General features: G+C 28.9%; 1 protein-coding gene and 1 long non-coding RNA gene across 2 annotated transcripts; both read left to right on the forward strand.

Annotated features, from left to right (window-relative positions):
• Positions 1 to 1,575: 1,575 nt before the first annotated feature.
• On the forward strand, positions 1,576 to 3,986 carry LOC113786765 (uncharacterized). The gene is made up of 2 exons (XR_003473078.2): positions 1,576 to 1,753; positions 3,535 to 3,986. It is a non-coding gene; the product is annotated as an uncharacterized lncRNA (long non-coding RNA).
• A 6,738-nt stretch (positions 3,987 to 10,724) lies between these two features.
• LOC101505549 (vacuolar-processing enzyme gamma-isozyme-like) lies at positions 10,725 to 15,615 on the forward strand. The gene is made up of 8 exons (XM_004499530.2): positions 10,725 to 11,029; positions 12,204 to 12,360; positions 13,529 to 13,599; positions 13,888 to 14,087; positions 14,372 to 14,420; positions 14,502 to 14,741; positions 15,059 to 15,265; positions 15,347 to 15,615. The coding sequence occupies exons 1-8, from the start codon at positions 10,730 to 10,732 to the stop codon at positions 15,491 to 15,493; spliced, it is 1,371 nt and encodes a 456-aa protein (XP_004499587.2). The 5' UTR covers positions 10,725 to 10,729; the 3' UTR covers positions 15,494 to 15,615.
• The last annotated feature ends 6,007 nt before the right edge of the window (positions 15,616 to 21,622 follow it).

Raw genomic sequence — 21,622 nt, forward strand, 5'->3', positions numbered from 1 at the left:
CAACTCAACTTTTGGAGAAATTGGACAATATAGAAAGACCATCCACTCTAAAAAATTTGTGTAACCGCAAGCACATTTTTGAAATACAGTTGTCAAATAAGAACTTGAAAGAAGGATCGCAAACATATACGATCACAAGAACTTTTGTCCCGGCCAACATTTTCCTCGATCCAACAAATAGTATCCACATCAAACAGGTATAACATTTATACAATTTAAAACAAAAAACATTTTTTTTATGGAAAATTATTGTCATTTTATTCCTTCAAATAACTATGAAATAATAAACACATTTTTATGCACAATTAATGCCATTGTATTCTCTTCCAATAACTAGGAACTCAAGTCACCGCAGCCATCAAAGTCCAACTTAAATGACAAAGAGGATATAAAACAAAAAGGTAAAATACATAAAGAAGTGCACTACAGTGATGAGGATAATGATAAGGACAACGATGACAACCAGTTATCCAAAGGAAAAATCAAGGTAGAACAAAGCAATAAAAACATTCAAATATCATCTTCAGATGAAGATACAATAAAAACAACAATTACAAAAAAAAAAAAAAAGATTATGGTATAGAATATTACATTATCTAACGAAGAGTTCATCCTTCTACATACCTTAAGGGGAACAAAAAAGAAGAACCAAAAGAAAAACAATCGGGAAGTGTAATGAAATTGATCAAACAAAAAAAAAACCAAAAAAAGTGGAAAAAGTGGAAAAATTTAAAATCGCTTATTATGAATGTATTTCCAAATATTTCACTTTAGCGAATCTCTTTAAAACTAGTGCATTTTACCTTTTTACTTCAATTTGGGTTCAGGGTGTTACAAAAAAAACCAAAAAAAGTGAAAAAAAATTAAAATCGCTTATTATGAACGTATTTTCAAATATTTCACTTTAATAATTTTTAATTTCAACAATAAAGTAGTACTTTTTGTAACTCAATTTCAATTATCAAATACATTACTTATATTCTACAAATTACATTGGTACAATCTATTATATATCTATTATAATATATTAAAAAAAAAATAACTCCAACACCATATGTTGAAATGTCATGGATGGAGATATGATTTGTTAATCTTTTTTGCTACTTTTTATTTTCCACAAATTATATACACAATCTATTATCTTTTACTATTTCTCCTAATTAGATATTATTTTATAACGTCTATTCAATATTTCCTAAATTAATCTCATTATTATTTCATAATGTCACTTTATTATTTCATAACGTCTACTCAACATTTTCTAAATTAATCCTACATTATATAATTATAAACATCTTTTCAGAATATATAATATTGAATTTAATAATATTAAAAATTTCTTAAAATTCTTTTGAATTAATTTCATATTAATTTTTTAAAAATCTTTGACAATTGGCACATGAAATTTCATATTAATTTTTTAAAAAATACACTTATATTAATTAAATTAAAACAATTTAAATTTAAACCCCACAGGTCATATTCTAGTATTATTTTAATTTGATTCAAGCCATACGTTTTCTTACACATCTCGTTGATTATTTTATCGTCTCAAATTTTGCTTATCTCTTCCTCCTTTGACAAATTTTTTTCTCTAGTTATTAAATATGAACATCAAGACAATTTTCCTTATCTAGATGAACCTTCAGGTCCAAGCAAGAGAATAATGTTAATGCACTTTCACCCTTTAGCGGACCACAAGGCCCAAGCAAGAGAATAATGTTTATGCACTTTCACCCCTCCAATCCTTAAGGTCCATTTCTTAACCAAATTTGACTTATTGCTCACTTGATTATGCTTCCATAGAATATTCATGTCCATTCATGATTTTCCATTTGCAACATTCTCATTCCTTATATTGTAGGTGAATAAAAGGAAAGAAAATATTAAATTAACTACACATAATGATGGTCTCTAATACCAAACACAACAAATAAAATTATCACATATAATTTGCTCCAACCATAGATACTGTGAAAAAAATATATTCAGAAGCATGATCCATTCTGAATCACTAAATGATATCTTCAATAATGCTTCCACTATAATAAAATCAGAGCTTTAGGTGAAATCAACCAAGTCTTATTGTATGTTCGGATGGAGGGTTTTGGAGATGAGGAGAGTGGAGAGTGGAGGGCATACTTTTCTCTTTTAAATTACAAAGTGTTTTTTTTTTAAGTCAATTAAGTGTCATTGAAGTATTATGTGATCATTTATCATGTTGTTTTTGAATTTTTTGTATTATTTTTTTATGTACTCCTAGTCTACATCATGAGTAGTAAATGGTACTACATGCACAAGAAGTAGAGGTGAAGGTTCATTGCATTGTCATATATTTTCCTTTCTATACGAGGAATGTGATATATGTGATCTTTTGATTATATATATATATATCTGCTACTGGCTATTATACCCATGGATGGAGAATTATTCTCTCATCCATGTTTTGATTCTTCTAAACTCTTGTTGATATGTTGCTTTATACTTAATAGAGTTGTAAGGCTATCATATTATGACATTGGGATTGAGGCTAATAAATTTGATTTTTATTATTTCATTAGTAAGTACATCTATTTATTTACGAGAAAGATTGTATGGTTTTAAGCAGCCAAAAAAAAAATTCATTTTTGATTTATGATTTGGTATTATCATATATGATATCTTTTACTTTTTGAAATTTTCTTAGTCTATTTGGTTGCTACCATTTACCAAACAAAATATAAAATAAACTCTAAATTTTCACACACAATATATATAGAATAAAATATTTTAGAGTTTAGAGTGTCAAAAACAAACATATTTTGGTATAAAAGATATTTCCTCCGGTAACTATGGTACATCAAGATCTGATTGATCTTGAATATCATGAGGTGTTGCTCTTCACACATCCCAACAAATCTCTCGTTGGGATGCGTAGACACACTACTTCACTTTCACTTAGGCTTGGACAAAAAGTCAATTGGTCAATATTTTCCCCACTCCAAAAAAAGACAAGTTGTATGTGAGAGTTTTCCTTCATATACTACTAGAAAAAACGCTTTTAGAGACCAATTTTTCGGTCACTAAGTGGAGAAAATTGATCACTAAATCCAATAGCGACCGATTGAGTAATTAACAATCATACTTCCTAAGCACATGTATACACTTGTATTTTCATAGATAGTATGCAATTTAATATGTTGTTCCAGAATTACAGAATGATTCGTTGCAAAATGCCTATACAGAACAAAACATAATGAAAAAATTATCTTTTCAAAAATCGAATACTCAACCTTATATCTTGTACAGGAAAATTGCTCAACATCCTTGCTATTTCAGAATTACAGAATGCCTATATAGAATGAAACATAATCAAAAAATTAGAAAATTAGAAATTACCAGCATAAGTAAACAAATTGAGTAACATGTGTTTGCCTTAAGTGGTGGTCAATCTTTTTCCTTTTATGTATTCTTCAAGTGATTTTGAAAATTGGAAAATAAGAATACTCTATGTTTTCTAATGCATTTGTTATTATTTTATGTCTTTGCTTATAGGGTGAACCGAGCTTCCATTTGTTTGGGTTCATAATATGTGTTGCAGCAACAGCGGTACGAGCCCTCAAATCAGTGTTACGGGGAATTTTGCTTTCATCTGAAGGGTATGTACTACGAATAAGGAACATGCTATTTACCTCATTCTTTGTTTTCTTCTGTAGCAGTTGTAGTTTCAATGAAGGGGGTTCTCCTTTTGCAATTGTCTAGAAATAGCTCATGGTACAAAGTTCAAGGCATATTGAGGAATTTCTAATAGTCATTTATTCTTTGAAGAAAGAATTGTAGAATTGGAGGATCTCTACTCATTTGTTATTTACAATGCTTACATTTGTTTATTGATGAGAAAATTCGTATTTTTGATTGTAGTCTAAAGTTCCTAATCAGCTATTGTATTTTTTATGGTTTGTTGAGACAGACATTCTCCTATTCAAAACTAGAAATTATTGTAGTAATTATTTGTTGTTGTGTATGTATCTTTGGAATGCTTTATTTATGCTTTAAATAATTTATAATAAATGTTTTAGCATTAACTTCTGAAGAAAATAATTTGTCCAGAACTCAAGCTAATTTAAACATATGAAGTTTCTCTTTGTTTTTATTTTGGGCAAAGTAAGGTAGACAAACAAACTTGAAGGTGTCAGCAACTCTTAAAATGAGTTCATAATTTTTTAGACAATGAAATTTGATAATACAAATTAAAATTGAAATTATCACAAATCAATCAGGAAACATGATTAGAATCAGAAATCACAAATGCAACTCTATTATAAAAGAAGAAAAGGCAGAATAAGACATGACTGAAAATTCTTTATGAAAGTGTTTGTCCCTTTGAGGAGTTGCTCAAAATAACGAGGCTTACATTAAAGTCATCTGTCATATGGGTTTCAATGTAACTATACTAACATTTTCTTATTTTCTACAATTGCATTAGATGTTTGTTAGATTTTCACAATTAAGAAATTTTATTAGATGTTTGTTAGGTTTTCATAATTAAGAAACTATTTGATATGACATATAGCTCACCAAAGTTGCCTTGTTTGTTTTATAGTCATCATTTTTGGCAGGCATATAGCAAAAAATTGAGGTACTCGTCTATTATATATATTTAAAATAAACTCTCGTGCCACATCATAGTAATTTCTTCCAGATATGCAAACATATCACACCTCAGCAAAAAAGCTGATGTGTATGCCTTAGAGAGATATTTCTACTTAGTTTCTAAATAATTTTTCTTATTTTAGTCTCTCTAATCCCTAATTTTTTTAATGACTTCCCCCAACAATTTCTTCTTCCCTCTTGTGTACGTCCCAATCATTCACCATCCTTGCTAAATCATGCAAAATTATTTGTTCCTATGCAATAATTCTTCGAAATCGCCGACTCTACTCCAAAAATACCCTGAAAGAGGTATAGGTTGGTTCGTTGGAACAAAAAAATTCCCTCTTTTTGTCCATTTTTGATTTTGCTGCCATAAATTCAAGTATGTTCTATGCAATCTTTGAAATCAATCTAGCTCATAGTGATTTAATGCTATATATAATTTCTTACATGAAACTCTATCACTGCAACTATCTAGGAAATTCAAGTTGGGATGGGACCAACCAGCTGGCAAACTTCGCTACCCATCATACCAGAGCAAAATGGCACAAGGAAATTACTAGGAATTAGTGCTTTCCAATGCTATGACAAGGTATATTTATAGATCAATATTTTTTCCATCACCTTTCTAAACTATTTTCCTTATTTATTTGTTTTTAAGTGTCACTTTTCTTTGTGTGTCTCATATTGTTAGTTTTACTTCAATATAGTATATGTTGAGTAGCTTACAAATTGCAATTGAAAAAGTTTGACTCAATAATTTTAATCATGTTTAAAAGATACGTGTCATTAAATTGGATCAAGTAAATTAGATCATTTTAATCATCGATCATTGTGCTAATTGTGAAATTTTTTATTTTAAATCGGATATATTACAATTTTAATTTACAAACATTCAAACTATTATTAATATTGACAGAGAAATAATTTATTTGTTTTTAAGTGTCACTTTGCTTTGTGTGTCTCATATTCTTAGTTTTACTTCAATGTAGTATATGTTGAGTAGCTTACAAATTGTAGTTGAAAATTTTTGACTCAAATGATTTTAATCATGTTTAAAAGATATGTGTCATTGAATTGAATCAAGTAAATTAGATCATTTTAAATTTCAGAAGACAAATCTGCATGTATTGTGGAAATTTTTCAAATGTTACAATTAATGACTTTGATCATTTTAATTATCGATCTTTGTGCTAATTGTGAAATTTTTTATATTAAATCGATATATTAGAATTTTAATTTACAAGCATTCAAACTATTATTAATATTGACAAAGGAATCGTAATAATTGACGTTTTGGTTACAAAATATTAATTGTCAAACAATTATAAGTATACAAATAATTACAAATGAATTACTTGAATTTCATCTATTATAAATATTTAAATATTTATATTTGATTTTCTACTTTGAATATTGGTAAATATATATAATAGGCTAAATTACATATGTGGTCCCTTAACTTAATTTCAGGTAACGTTTTGGTCCTTTATCTTTTTTTTTCCCGACTTGGTCCTTTATTTTAATTTTAAGTGACAATTTGATATTTTATGTTTTAAAATTTCAACAATGTTATCCTTTTTTATACAAAAATTCAAACAAAACTCATAAAATTAATTATATTCTTCGATATAATACAAATTTCATCAAATTCGTAACGCAAATCTTCAAATAAACTTATATTTTCATACTTTATTTGAAATTGTTAGGAATAAAGGACGAAATCGGGAAGAAAAAAAAAAGATAAAGGACTAAAACGTTAACTGAAATTAAGTTAAGGGACCTATATTTAGCCTATATAATATATAAATATTTAGAAATGATGGACAAAATCATGTCTCTTTGAATTTTAGTCAGTTTTATTTTACAGAAACTAATTAAATATAATTTGTTGTTTTATAGTGTTAATTGACATAAAATTAAAGTAATTTATTTGTAATTATTTGTATTTGATGTATACTTGTAATTGTTTGACAATTAATATTTTGTAACCGAATTGTTATAAATTTTAGATTTCGGTTTTGAAATCAAAATATTAATGATTATGATTACTCAATTAATATTAATAATAGTTTGAATGTTTATAAATTAAAATTATAATAGATCCGATTTAAAGTTAAAAAAATTCACAATTAACACAAAGATCGATGAGTAAAATGATCGAGTGAGAGAATAAAAAATATTTGTATTTGATTTTCTACTTTGATTATTGATAAATATGCATAGTATATAAATATTTATAAATTATTGACAAAATCATATCTCTTTGAATTTTGGTCAGTTTTATTTTATTGAAATTAATTAAATTAAATTTATTATTTTATAGTGTTAGTTGACATGAAATTAAAGTAATTCATTTGTAATTATTTGTATTTGATGTATACTTATAATTATTTGACAATTAATATTTTATAACCGAATTGTTATAAATTTTGAATTTTAGTTTTGAAATCAAAATATTAATGATTATGATTACTCTATTAATATTAATAATAGTTTGAATTTTTGTAAATTAAAATTTTAATATATCCGATTTAAAATACAAAAATTCACGATTACCATAAAGATCGATGATTAAAATGATCGAGTGAGAGAATACAAAATATTCGTATTTCATTTTCTACTTTTAATATTGGTAAATATATAGTATATAAATATTTAGAAATGATGGACAAAGTCATGTCTCTTTAATTTTTGGTTAGTTTTATTTTATTGAAATTAATTAAATTTGATTTGTTATTTTATAGTATTAATTGACATGAAATTAAAATAATTTATTTGCAATTATTTATATTTGATGTATACTTGTTTGACAGTTAATATTTTATAACTGAATTGTTATAAATTTTGAATTTCGGTTTTGAAACCAAAACGTTAATGATTATGATTACTCTAATAATATTAATAAAAGTTTGAATGTTTGTAAACTAAAATTCTAATATATCCTAGTTAAAATAAAAAATTTCATAATTACCACATAGATCAATGATTAAAATGATCGGGTGAGAGAAAAAAAAATTATATTTGATTTTCATTGTTGAATATTGATAAATATATATAATATATAAATATTTAAAAATGATGGACAAAGTTATGTCTTTTGAATTTTGGTCAGTTTTATTTTACTGAAATTATTTAAATTAAATTTATTGTTTTATAGTGTTAATTGACATGAAATTAAAGTAATTCATTTGCAATTATTTGTAGTTGATGTATAGTTATAATTATTTGACGATTAATATTTTGTAATTGTTATAAATTTTGGATTTCGGTTTGAAACCAAAATGTTAATCATTATGATTACTCTATTAATATTAATAATAATTTGAATGTTTGTAAATTAAAATTCTAATATATCCGATTTAAAATTAAAATTTTCACAATTACCATAAAGATGGATCATTAAAATGATGTATTGAGACAACAAAAAAGTAATAAAGTAAAATACAAGGTGAATGTATTTCCAACTATTTCACTTTAATCATTTTTAGTTTCAACAATAAAATAATATATTTTATAACTCAATTGTATATCAATTGAGTCTATCTCTTAATTTCAATTATCAAATACATTACTTCAACATTTGACATATCTATCGATCTCAATATTAATGTTACTTTATTTATTTAAGTCATTCGTCTAAATTGCTACTTCTCTTCTATGAATTATATTAGTACAATTGTATATATATTATTGATATAAATACTAAATTATAACAAAAAACTTCATATTATATTTTTTTTAAATTCACTTAAATTAAATAAATAAAAATATACCCGCACAAGGTACGGGTTAGCATCTAGTATATATAAATTGAGGTACTCATATATACCGAAAAGGAACCTAGAGATGTACATATATATATAAGTTACAATCAATTTTTAAAAAAAGAGGTATAAGACCAAAGATAAGAAAGTGGCACAGTATCTTTAAACTCACTCACACTATCAAAGTTAACATTTAGTAATAAAACCATAAAAAAAAATGACTATTGATAATAGTTTTGGTGCAAATTGGCATTACAAAAATTGCAGGAATCTATCTCAACTAATAAGTGGAATACAAGTCATTAACACTCCAATACCGCAAACAATGAAGGATAATTAAAAAATTAGAAAATAAATTCCTTATCTTCTAGTTCACAATAGCCGACGAGACGACAAACAACAAGGCTTCATGTCGCAGTTGCAGTTTAACGGTTTAAGAGAACCGGTTGGCTTCACGTCGTAGTTGCGGAGGTTGATTGAGAGGGGTTTAGCAACAAAGGATGGTTTCATGATGAATGGCGGTGAGAGGAACTGATTAAAGGTTGAGTTTTTGGGTAGAGAAGGAAAGGGTGACGTTGTGGGTTGAGAAAGAAAAGGATTTTAGGTTTTCTGTAAATTGAAAAGGAAGGAAAGAAATGGGTTTTAGGTTTCGTGATGAATGGCCGATTTCATACTTCTCTTTCTTATATATTTTTTTAATTAGTTTTTACATAATTATTTTTTCTTTACATTTTTTTCTCACATTTTAATAACTATTTCACATTTTTCTTTTTTCATTAATAAAGAAAACTAAATTATGTAACTAAAAAATAGTTAGCGACTGAAAATTTTGGTTGCTAAACTTTAGTTTCTATTTCAGTCTCTAAATTTTATTAGCGACTGATTTAGTGACGAAATAATATTTAGTTTCAAGATTCAAACTTTCAGTCTCTATTTCGGTCGCTAGTGTTAAAGGAAAATTTTCTATTAGTGATAATTAGCGACTGCATTTTTTGTCGCTAAAATTCAGTTGTTATTTCAGTCTCTAAATTTCATTAGCGACTGATTTAGTGATGAAAAAATATTTAGTTTATAAGTTCAAAAATACGGTCTCTATTTCGGTCGCCAGTGTGACTGAAAATATTCAGTCTCTAAATTGGTCACTATAGACAAAATTCTAGTAGTGATACCATTGGAATGATTCTCATATGCCTTGAGAGACATCATTTCCTTGTTTTTTGGGTTGGCTCACGTCCGGAGAAACGAGGATTGGCCGCAAGAACATGGAATTATATGACAAATAAAGTCAGACACTTAGCTAAATTTGCACACAAAAGGAATGTGGGTGAGGCTTTCTTAACTTTAGGTTTTGTGGTGTAATTTTTTTTAACGTTATAAACAAAGATTTAAAAATATCACTAAAAATATATTGACTTAATAGTAGAGACTAAAATTAATTGGAAGATAATTTTGTAGGCACTAAAATGTGTCATTGTTTTTATTGGGACAAAAAATGGAATTACAAAATTTTATAAAGACTAAAATATATTTAATAATTTTATTATAACATCTAATCAACTTATTAAATATAATTTTAAAGTTTCTTAAAAAAATAAATCAAAATAACTCTATTATATTTACTACATATGTTTAATTTAAACCTATATACAACTACTTTTTAGGATATATATATACTTTTGAACAGAAAAACTATTAACTTCTTTCAAAGAAAAAATTATCACTCTTCGCTTAAATTGTCAAAAAAGAAATAGATTATGCTATGTTGAGATTTAAAAATTAAATTACTTATTTTAAATGCATAATGAAGTTTCTAAATACAATTCGAAGCCTATTTCACATTAAGTTCTAAGCACGCTAATATGCAAAGTAAATAGACCGAATCTTATAAATAATTTGTGTATCTTTGTTTTTAAAATCTGAAAATACATAATGGGAAAAAAATTAATAAAAATTAAAATAATTCTCTATTTATTTTATTTTAATTTTATTTTTAAAGGATGATTTGATTTTAACTTTAATTTTGATTTTGTTTTTAAATGATGATTTGATTTGATTTTAAATCAAATTAATCCATCGTTTAAAAATAAAATTTAAAGAATCAGACTAATATATATATTTTAAATTTTTTACTTTATTTGATTTTGATTTTTTCTTAAACGATGATTGGATTTGATTTTGATAAAGTAAAATAAAATTATATTTAATTTGATGGCTATATATATACTCCTCATACTGTTATAGTGTATCAACATCTAAACTTGTACAATTTTCACAATTCTATTAAAAAAATGGACCGAAGGATGAGGTTTTGGGATGTTGCACTAATAGTAATGGTATGCATGAGTGTAACAGTGACAAAGTCAAACGGTGCGCGTCCTTTGAACAACCAACTTCAAGAAGGGACAGGGGTAAAATGGGCTTTCCTAGTTGCTGGTTCTAGAGGTTATGGAAATTATAGGCACCAAGCTGATGTATGTCATGCCTATCAAGTATTAAAAAGTGGGGGTCTTAAAGATGAAAATATCATTGTTATGATGTATGATGATATCGCCGATAATGTAGAAAATCCATTCCGTGGCACTATAATTAATCAACCAGATGGGCCAGATGTTTATCAGGGGGTTCCAAAGGTACATGTTTCTTTGTATATTTTTTTATCAAAATTGAAAGGAAAAATTTTCCATGTACCTCCATTTTTATACCTATACCCCATAATTTTTTGAAAATGACAATTATGCCCTTATTAATTCAAAGATTTTTTTTTTTTTTATAATTTCATCATTTCCGGAACTACAAAAAAGATTTCCGGTACACACTTTATTTCCGGAAAACTTTTTTTCAAGTTTTCCGGTACAGAAAGTTGTTACCGGGAAACTTTAAAAAAGATTTTCGGTACAGAAGTGAAAAATTGTAGTACCGGAAAACTTCATTCCAAAGATTTCCGGTACACACCATTTTTTAATTTTTTTTTTATTTTATTATTTTTATAAATGATAATACATTAGTCAATAATTAATGCATCATAAATATTAATTAACACATATAAATATACCATAAATAATTAATAATTAATACACCATTCAATAATTAATACACTATTAATATACCATAATAATTCATAATTAATACACCATAATTAATGATTAATACTCATTTCCATAACAAGATCTATAAATTAGTTAAAATCAAATAAATACTAATTTAATAAAAAAAATAAAACAAAAAAATTATTTTAAAAAATATTTTAAAAAAAATCAAACAACTACCGGAAAACATGTGGATGAAGTTTTTCGGTGGTTTCCGGAAATGTTACGTTGAAGTGGTTTCCGGAAATGTTACGTTGAAGTTTTCCGGAAATGATGTTCTGTACCGGAAAACTTTTTTCAAGTTTTTCGGAATGAAAGTTGTGTACCGGAAAACTTGAAAGAAGTTTTCCGGAAATTTTTTTTTGCTTGTTATTTCTGTTCCGGAAATGTTAAATGAAGAAATTAAAAAAAAAAATTTATATATATATGAGGGTATTTTAGTATTTTTCCTTTACTTTTGAGGGTATAGGGATAAATGAGTGGGTACAAGGGGAAATTTTCAATTGAAAGTAATTCAATGTGAGTGTACTAAATTTCTTTCAAATTAATTTAGCAATTATATGAAGTTAGTCCTTTTTTTTGACAAAATTTATTTTTATTTAATAACTGAATTTGTTACATTTATATTCTACAAAAGATTAAAGAGTGAAATTGAAATATGTTCCTTTTTTATTCTATTTTATATTTATTTATTTTTAAAATTGAAAAAATTTATCAGGATTATACAGGAACGGATGCAAATATGTTCAATTTTTACGCAGTGCTTAGAGGCGACAAAAGTGCTACTGATGGAGGTAGCGGTAAGGTACTCAGTAGTAAGCCAGAAGATACCGTATTCATTTTCATTGTTAGTCATGGTAACAAAGGGATAATGGGTTAGTAACATCTATTCATTTTCCTATAATTTGCAATGCATATGATTAATAATTACCTTTTATTTTATATGTAATATTTTATTAATTTTCTGTAATAATAACATTCCTATGTAATTCTTGTTCTCAATCATGGTTTTTATTACTTGCATGTATTTGTGTCTATGAAAACTACTTATATATCGTATCATTGATCACCATTACATAAATTTATTAAAAATATCTTTTATAACTTAGCTAATTATATTTTATTGCTCTACTTATATTTTTTTTTAGTATTTCATTGTTTTAGAGGAAACATGTTTTAGATAATACATTTGATTCAAATTATACTCTCAAGACGAATAATTTGGTAGATTTTTGTGGATAGGAGATAGGGATGAGAATAGGCTAAGACGTCCGTTATGGGTCTATGGTCAGATGCGGGCTTATAAAAAAACTATTAGGTCTGACAGGCCGGCCTATAAATATGTTTATTATTTATTAATATTATTTATTATTTTAAATTCTATCAATTAGACAATTACTCAGTAAACATTTCATATTCAGTAGTTGTTCCATATTCGGTAGCATTCCATATTTGGTGGCGTTCAATTAGTCAATCACTCAGTAGTCTTCCATATTTGTTTAAGAGGTAATAATGAGTGTGTTTGTTTCAGAAAAAAAAAATAAAAAAAATAACTATTATTTAACACAAAATTATTTTTTAGGGTTTAAAGAATTTTTGTTTCATATTTTTTAAAAATTATTTTAAATACACTTTTAAATAGACTTTCAGGTAAGACCAAACTTTTAAAAAGGTTAAACCAGACCGAAAAAAACATATAATAAGTCGTGGGTCAGACTTAGGTCTTTCAAAATCTGGTCTGGTCTATTCTCACCCCTAATAGGAGAACATCCACTCTCTACTTCTCATAGGCGTAGTATATGTTACCTCTCTACGTCTTGATATTTGGAATATTTATTTTTTGTAATGTAAGTTTATAGCATTTATTAATTATGATACATAGTTTATTTTATTTATTTTATTTTTTAATGCATATGTTTATAAAGAAAAACATTTGAGATGGTAATTCACTGATAAACGCTCAGACTTATAACTTTAAGGTATAGAGTTAAAAATTATAAGGAATTATTTTTATTGATGGGAAAAATATTATTATTTGATCAGGATTGCCAGATGACAACATAATATATGCCGACATGCTCGTAGATTCATTGAAAATCAATTACAAAAAAATGGTATGTTTCCTTGAATATTTTTAACACGGCTAACTCCATTGGTTTTTCTTGTTTTATTTCAATCAATTCTAATCACGGTAAAATTCATTTAATCTATATTTAAAATAACTAAAATCAAATATTCTATATATTGCAAATATCAATTTCAAAGTGAACAATATTTGTAAATAATAAAAAAATATACCAAGATCAAAATAAATAAAAATAATTTATGTTTATACCAAACAAATACTTTTAATTGAAGTTCGTCAATGCATTGATTGTTTTATTTAATTTAATGGAATAAAGGTGATATACATAGAATCATGTAAGGCTGGGAGCATGTTGGAAGGGCTTCTTCAAGATGATGTAAATATTTATGCAACCACATCTTCCAGAGCAGATGAGGATAGCGCTGCATTTTACTGTCCACGTGGAATAATGCCTCCATCGCCTAAGTATACAACTTGTTTGGGTGATTTGTACAGTATTGCTTGGTTGGAATACAGGTATGGTTAGGTTATTCAATACTTTTTTTTTCTTTAATTTTTTTCCTATAGACCGAATAACAAACACCACATAAAAACTCACAATTCTCACTCTCAATAGTTTTTTTTAATTGCATTTTGAGATTTCCAGCGCTCTTAGGGACAAAACTAAGAGTTTGGGTATATGTATAAATATATTATACTATCCAAATAATCGTCAACAATCCTCCATATTTTATTGAACCCTTCTTTATAACATCACATATAAATAGATATTACATATTTTGGTTTTATTTATGAAACAGTGACCAATATGATAGGGCAAACAAAACTTTGCTTGACCAATATGATGTTGTAAGTCATTCAATCAACTATAGACATACATATGTGAACATACTATCAATTCAATATTAAATACTTGCAATTAATGTACAGACGTGGTTTAGAACACTTTTTACTGGTGAAGAGTATAGCGCTCACGTGATGCCATATGGAAATATAACTATGCACGATGATTTACTAGAAACATATTTTGGACGTGCTAAACCAATTGGAGCTAATGATAACTACCATTTCAATAGAACTACAACTCATGAGCATTCCAATAAACGATTTAATACGACAACAAGATTGGTCAGCCAACAAGATGCACATTTAAATTATCTGAAGCTTAAGGTTACTCTTATTTTGATCTCTTATTAAGATATGGATCCTTTATCGTTAGCTTTACGATGTAACCTATTGTAGAACATTAGATTATCCTTCTTAATCTTAAGATCTACAGCAGGATAACCTAATGGAATACAACAGGAAACACTGTAAAGTCGAATATAGAGTATTCAAAATTATCTTCTTGTGTGTATGTGTTAATATATAGGTTCAAGTACTACAAACATTCATAATATTTACCATTTTCTCTATTTGTTTAATTGAAATTTGAACATAAAATTTATTTCAATATTGAGAGGACAAATTTTTATGGATAATTTTAGTTGGAAAAGGCACCAGATGGTTCCCTGGATAAGTCAAAAGCTCAAATTGAGTTAGATGACGAAATTTCCCATAGAAAACATGATGACCAGAGTGTATATCTCATATGGAAACTTTTGTTTGGAGAAGACACAACCTCTACTATGATGGCAAATCTTCGTTCAGCCGGTCAACCTCTTGTCGATGATTGGGATTGTCTTAGAATGCTTGTAAGAAAAGTATTAATTGACTTTTATATATGCATTTATATTGCTTGTTTAATTGCTTGCTAACAAAATTTTATCATGCAGAAAAATACATATGAACATCATTGTGGTGTCTTATCACATTATGGATGGAAATACATGCAAGCCTTTGCTAACATGTGCAATAATGGCATTTCCAAGAAGCAAATGATTGCAGCAGCATCTCAAGTTTGTCCTAAGAAAAACAGTTAAACAGCTAGGAAGCTATCTTATGATTGGCTTGAGTTATTAGAAGTTAGTTAGTACAATTTTAGTTAGTTATAATTGTTTTACCTAAGCACACGAGTTTTATGTGCATTAAAAATAGCCATGTATTCTCTTGCAATTTGCTAATAAATACATCACATATACAAAACGAAAATGCAAGTTCAAAAAAACACATGGTGTTAGATTTATATTACTCAAGCCAATATAGTTTATAATGAACCTTAAGAGAATAAATATATATCCGGGAAAAAAAAATTCCATGTATAGAGTATTGTTCTGAAATTTCATTACATTTAAAGTAATTTAAATCAATAATCAAAGCAACAAACGACGTGGTTACCACTGAAAATCAAACACACATGCAACTAGATGTCTAGGGTCAATATTGCTTATATAACTGTTTGCTAACACAATTTTATCATGCAGAAAAAAACATATGAAGATCATTGTGGTGTCTTATCACATTATGGATGGAAATACATGCAAGTCTTTGCTAACATGTGCAATGATGGTATTTCCAAAAAACAAATGATTGCAGCATCATCTCAAGCTTGTCCTTTGAAGAAAGATGTTCCTTAAATTTTACGCATATTTTACGCATATCACTAAAATGACACTATGGTTTAATTGAGCAAAGTATAATTTTTATCAATATCGAAGTAATCCAATGTGATTGTGCAAATTTTCATGTCAATTCAAACAATCACTTTTTTTTTCAAATTAACTTAGCAATTATATTAAGTTCTTTTTTATTGGGGTACCCTTCTATGTTACAAAAAGATTACGAAGTGAAATTGAAATGTGTTCTTGTTTATCCTATTTTATATTTATTTATTTTTAAAAATAAAAATTTGTATCAGAATTATATAGGATACAATGCAACTCTAAAAAAAGTATACGCAATTCCTAAAGGCGACAGAGGTGTTGTTAAGGGTGATAATGGTAAGGTAAAACAAAATATTAAGAGCAAGAATGCATATACGGTTGTATTGTGCTAACGCATTGCATTTCTTGTTTTCTTCATTAAGGATTGCATGTTCTTTTATAGAGATCTTTTAGGTTTTTGACTATTGTCATAATTGCTAGAAATTATAATGAATCATGAAGTTTCATATTAAATCTTCTGAAACTTATTTGCCATTAAAACTTAATAAAAAAGAATCCTTGTAATGGATTCTCTATAGCTTGATATGGAGATACAAAGAGCAGAGGATGTGATATAAGAGCATATCCCAGACCTTCATACAAATAACGAATTCAGGGTGTTTAGCAGAGGATGTGCAAAAGCTTTGTCTTCTACGGAGCGTTGATCTTCATCAGAGCATTGACTTTCATCAAAGCATTGACTTTCATCAGAGCATACTTTACTAAACAAAGACAGACGATCAAATACTTGATGTTATTATCATAGGCAGACAATCAATTGCTTGTCAAGGTTATTAGAGGCATGCGATTAGAGCATTGTTTGTATTACTAGAATCACCAGACGCGCGTTTCAAGGCACGTTCACCAGACTTAAGATATGGAAATAAGAGTGGAGTTTTGGTGTTCCTTTAACTTAGTTCAATCATCAAATGCAACATAAGATCATACAAGATCAACTTGATTTGGGAACTCCACACTTAATCAAAATGTTAGTGCTTTAAATTGTTCCCACAAAATAATATTGTTATCATCCAAACAAGTAAGGGTCATAGTTCTTCAAACCAACTCTGTTCTAACATTCTCCGACTTTTTGATGATGACAAACATATATTTTTTTGAACAATTTTTAATTTTAATGGAGTAAACAACATAAAGTACTACAGCAAGGCTCCCCCTTAAAATATGCATGTTTAATTCGTAAGACTAAAAATATTCTCACTGAATAGTTTATAAGCGTTAGTAAATGAAATTAAAAAAATTGAGAGTCCTCTTAAAAGTAGTTCTTCAAAAATATAGCATCCCTTTTTTGCCATTAGACAAAAAGAGAAAAGAGGATTACAAAACCAATCAAACTAAATAGACAAAAAAAATTACAAGAAAGTAAATATGCGGATTTGTGTTTGACTAAGTTGATAATATTTTTATTATTTGATTAAACTCATTCAGACTTGATGATTTACTTTAAGTAGAAACAATAAATAAAGTATCAGACCCTTCAAAGCAGTCTTCACTCAGAAAAATAAAGTAGTCCCTTCACTCATAAATAAAGTAGTCCCTTCACTCAGAAAAATAAAGTAGTCCCTTCACTCAGAAAAATTTAATTCACTAATTCAACAACTTGAATTACAAAGTATCAGACCCTTCAAAGCAGTCTTCTCAACCAACCTAACAACCCCATGTTTTTTAGGAACACACACACCTTTACTCTATCAACAAAGTCTTATCCACACAATATGAAAACCTTTTTACATCTTGTATTCGAATACACATCAGTGTAGTCGAATACAGATCAATGTATTTTAGCCTCTGACTTAACTTGTATTCGACTACATATGGGTGTAGTCGAATACACTTGGCCACTGACTTAGCTTGTAGTCGACTACAGATGTGTGTAGTCGAATACACCATTTAACGTTTTGCTTCTGACTTAAGTTGTATTCGAATACAACATGGTGTATTCGAATACACTTATGCAAATTGTCAAAAATATGATTTTAAATGATTTGTTAATGTTGTTTTTGATTTTTGAAAACATGTTAAATGCATATGTAAATATGAATTGTTCTCAAGTATTTGAACTATTGATTTGTATCATATACCTTTATATTTACTCATTTATTATTTGGATTTGGAAGCTCATTCAAGATGGTTTGATCTTCTTTTTGATCTTGCTGCATTGTCCATAGTTGGTGGTCTTGTCGTCATCAAAAACATGTAGTTTACATTCTCCCCCTTTTTGATTATGACAAAATGTTGTTGTGAAGAGAGTGTGATGTTGAAATCTTTGCTCCCCCGTAATAGGTGCATACTCCCCCGTTGTATGTGATGATTTGAAAATTGTTTTTGAGTGCCTACAAGGTTTGAAATGCAACAACAACACCAAATTTTCTCCCCCTTTTGACATGATCAAAAAGAAGAAGAAAACAAAGAGACATACACGGTGCGAGTAAAGTCATACACAAAAGACATAGAAGGAAACAAGAATAGCAGTAATGGAAATTAAGTTAGAAGATCATAGAAGTGAATACATAATAAGTCCTGAAACGAGTAATACAAAACACACCAGAATTAAAACGACAAAGGAGTTCATAAAGCAAATATTACAATAACACAGAATACAAAAAGTTAACTTAGTACAAAATTTAAAGACTTAATCAAATTCTGTCGGAATGTGGAAATGATCAAGTTTGTCGGATAATTGACTAATGTCTTGAGATAGTGCGTCATGATTGCGAGCAATAGTAGTTTCAATAGTGGTGAAGCGAGTGTCGATAGAGGTGGTCAACTTGTCGAATTGAGTTTGGAAGAAGGTTTGGAAAGAATCAAGGCGAGTCATGATCATTTGATTGGAGATATAATCATCATCAGATGCAGTTTCCTCGCCATCTTCATCTCCTTGAGCAGCAGTGTTGGATGGTCCAGCAGTGTCCGCCGGTGCATCTTCAGATGGTGGACCATGATCACCTTTATGCACAAAGGCTTCAAGCTCATCATTCCATATGATCCTCATGCTAGGCAAGACACCTAAATCCAACAGATTTTCTTTGGTGGGAGTAAACATAACCTCATCAGCAAAGTCCACACCAAAGTGTTCCAAAATTCGTGAAACCTCCTTTGCATAGGGTAAGCCAATTGCTTCGCGAGATCCAAGCATGATAGATTTCACAAAAAATGCCCAATTAAGTTGACGACCTTCAAACATGAAATTCATAATTTGCAGTTCAAACTCCGAAATTTGGGAGTAATTTCCAGCCTTCGGAACCAAAATGTAGCTAAGGAAATAGTGTAGAAGCCGATAATCAACAGTAAGATTTCCCACACCATACCGTTGCTGGGCATATTTGGAACCTGCCTGAGCTCTCTTTTGTTCCATGGTGCGGCGATCAAACCGACAGAGAGAGACATACGCATCATACTTAGAAATATCACCCCATTCACATAAATTGTTTGGACAAAATTGTTCACCATTAAAAGGAATATTCAGAATTTCGCCAATGGTTTTGGTATTTAAACGAATAACTTTACCCTTAACGCGCGAGACTAGCAGTTTTCCCTCTTGTATGAGATTACAATAAAAAACCCTAACCAAATCTGGATAAACTGGACCTTTGTAGCCTATAAACTCTTCAACATGTTGTGCTTTAAGCAACGCAGGAAATTTAAAGTCAGAGAAAGAGTCCAAAGTACCATATTTTGGGATAATAAGTCGCTTGTCCGAGTAGAAAGTGCGAAAACGATCAATTTCCTCCGGTGTGTGTAGAAGCCGGGACAGATCCGTGATGTTAGGAGTCTTGGTTCGTTTTCGTGAGGGACCTACTGCTGCATGTTTGGTGCGTGGTCCTCGTTTGCGGGCATCCATGGTGAGAAGGGGTATTTTTGGTGAAAGTCGGTTTTAGAGAAAATGAGAGAGTTGTGAGAGATTTGAAGAGGGATGACAGCAAGGAAGTGAAGAGTAATGGATTTTGTTAGGTTGGGGGAATGGGTAAGTAAGTGGAAGGAGGATGGATGAGTTTGGGAGAGAAGAGAGAAGAAACTGGGGCTGTATTCGAATACCAACTGAAATAACCCTAACTTATGTGTAGCAGCTTTTATATCTGGGCAAAAACGCGAAGGTGTATTCGACTACACCTTCTTGTATTCGAATACACATTTTTCTGGGAACGTGTATTCGACTACACATCCTTTGTATTCGAATACAGGAATTCTGGGAAAGTTTGTATTCGAATACATACATTTGTATTCGACTACATAAGCACAGTTTTGCTTAAAAAACTCAGTTTTTATGAAGATTGCATCATGTAATACACAAATTCATATATCAAAAAGCAAGAATCAATAAGACATAAGAGATATGGCAAACTATGTATATCATGCAATGGTTAAAGATCATTTTCACTCAAAATACCAAGTTCTCTTCGGATTTTATAAAATGAGTCTTTAGGTAACGGTTTTGTAAATATATCGGCCAATTGATTGTGTGTATCAACAAATGTTACCTCAACATTACCTTTAAGTACATGATCCCGTAGAAAATGATGTCGGATATCGATGTGTTTAGTTCTGGAGTGCATGATTGGATTCTTTGAGATGTTGATTGCGCTTGTGTTATCACATCTTAAGGGAATGCATCCGAGATCAACTCCATAGTCATGTAATTGCTGTTTGAGCCAGAGAATCTGGGCACAACAGCTTCCTGCTGCAATATATTCAGCTTCAGCAGTACTAAGTGCAACACACGCTTGCTTTTTACAAGACCATGAAACAAGGGCATTTCCTAAGACATGACATGTGCCACTGGTGCTTTTACGGTCTGTTTTGCATCCCGCATAATCCGAATCAGAGTATCCTACTAGGCTACATATGCTACCCTTAGGATACCATAGGCCTACATTTGTTGTTCCTTTCAGATACTTCATAATTCTTTTAACAGCTACTAGATGTGATTCTTTCGGATCTGCCTGAAATCTTGCACACAAACAAACACTAAACATGATATCTGGCCGGCTGGCCGTTAGATATAATAATGATCCAATCATACCTCGATATTTGGATATGTCGATGGAAATTCCTGATGCATCTTTATCAACATATGTTCCGGAGCCCATTGGAGTTGTACTTTCTTTGCAATTCTCCATTTCAAATTTCTTTAGTAATTCTTTACAATATTTGGCTTGATTGATGAAGATGCCGTGCTCAAGTTGCTTGATATGAAGTCCAAGAAAATAGTTTAATTTTCCCATCATGGACATTTCGAATTCTCCTTGCATTATTGAAGAGAATTCTTCACATATGTCCTTGTTGGTTGATCCAAATATTATATCATCAACATAAATTTGAACCAATAATGTGTGACCATTTTCTCTTTTGACAAATAACGTTTTATCAACTTCTCCTTTGTCAAATCCTCGTTCACATAAAAAGGTGCTTAATCTGTCATACCAAGCTCTTGGAGCTTGTTTTAGACCATAA

Source organism: Cicer arietinum, chromosome 5 (genome assembly GCF_000331145.2).
Source record: "Cicer arietinum cultivar CDC Frontier isolate Library 1 chromosome 5, Cicar.CDCFrontier_v2.0, whole genome shotgun sequence".
In the NCBI taxonomy this organism is placed as follows: Eukaryota; Viridiplantae; Streptophyta; class Magnoliopsida; order Fabales; family Fabaceae; genus Cicer; species Cicer arietinum.

Coding starts and splice junctions, on each gene's coding strand:
- LOC101505549 (XM_004499530.2), top strand. CDS start 10,730: ATGGTATGCATGAGTGTAACAGTGACAAAGTCAAACGGTGCGCGTCCT. Junction 12,361..13,528: donor TGGTAACAAAGGGATAATGG/GTTAGTAACATC, acceptor TTATTTGATCAG/GATTGCCAGATGACAACATA. Junction 13,600..13,887: donor AAATCAATTACAAAAAAATG/GTATGTTTCCTT, acceptor AATGGAATAAAG/GTGATATACATAGAATCATG.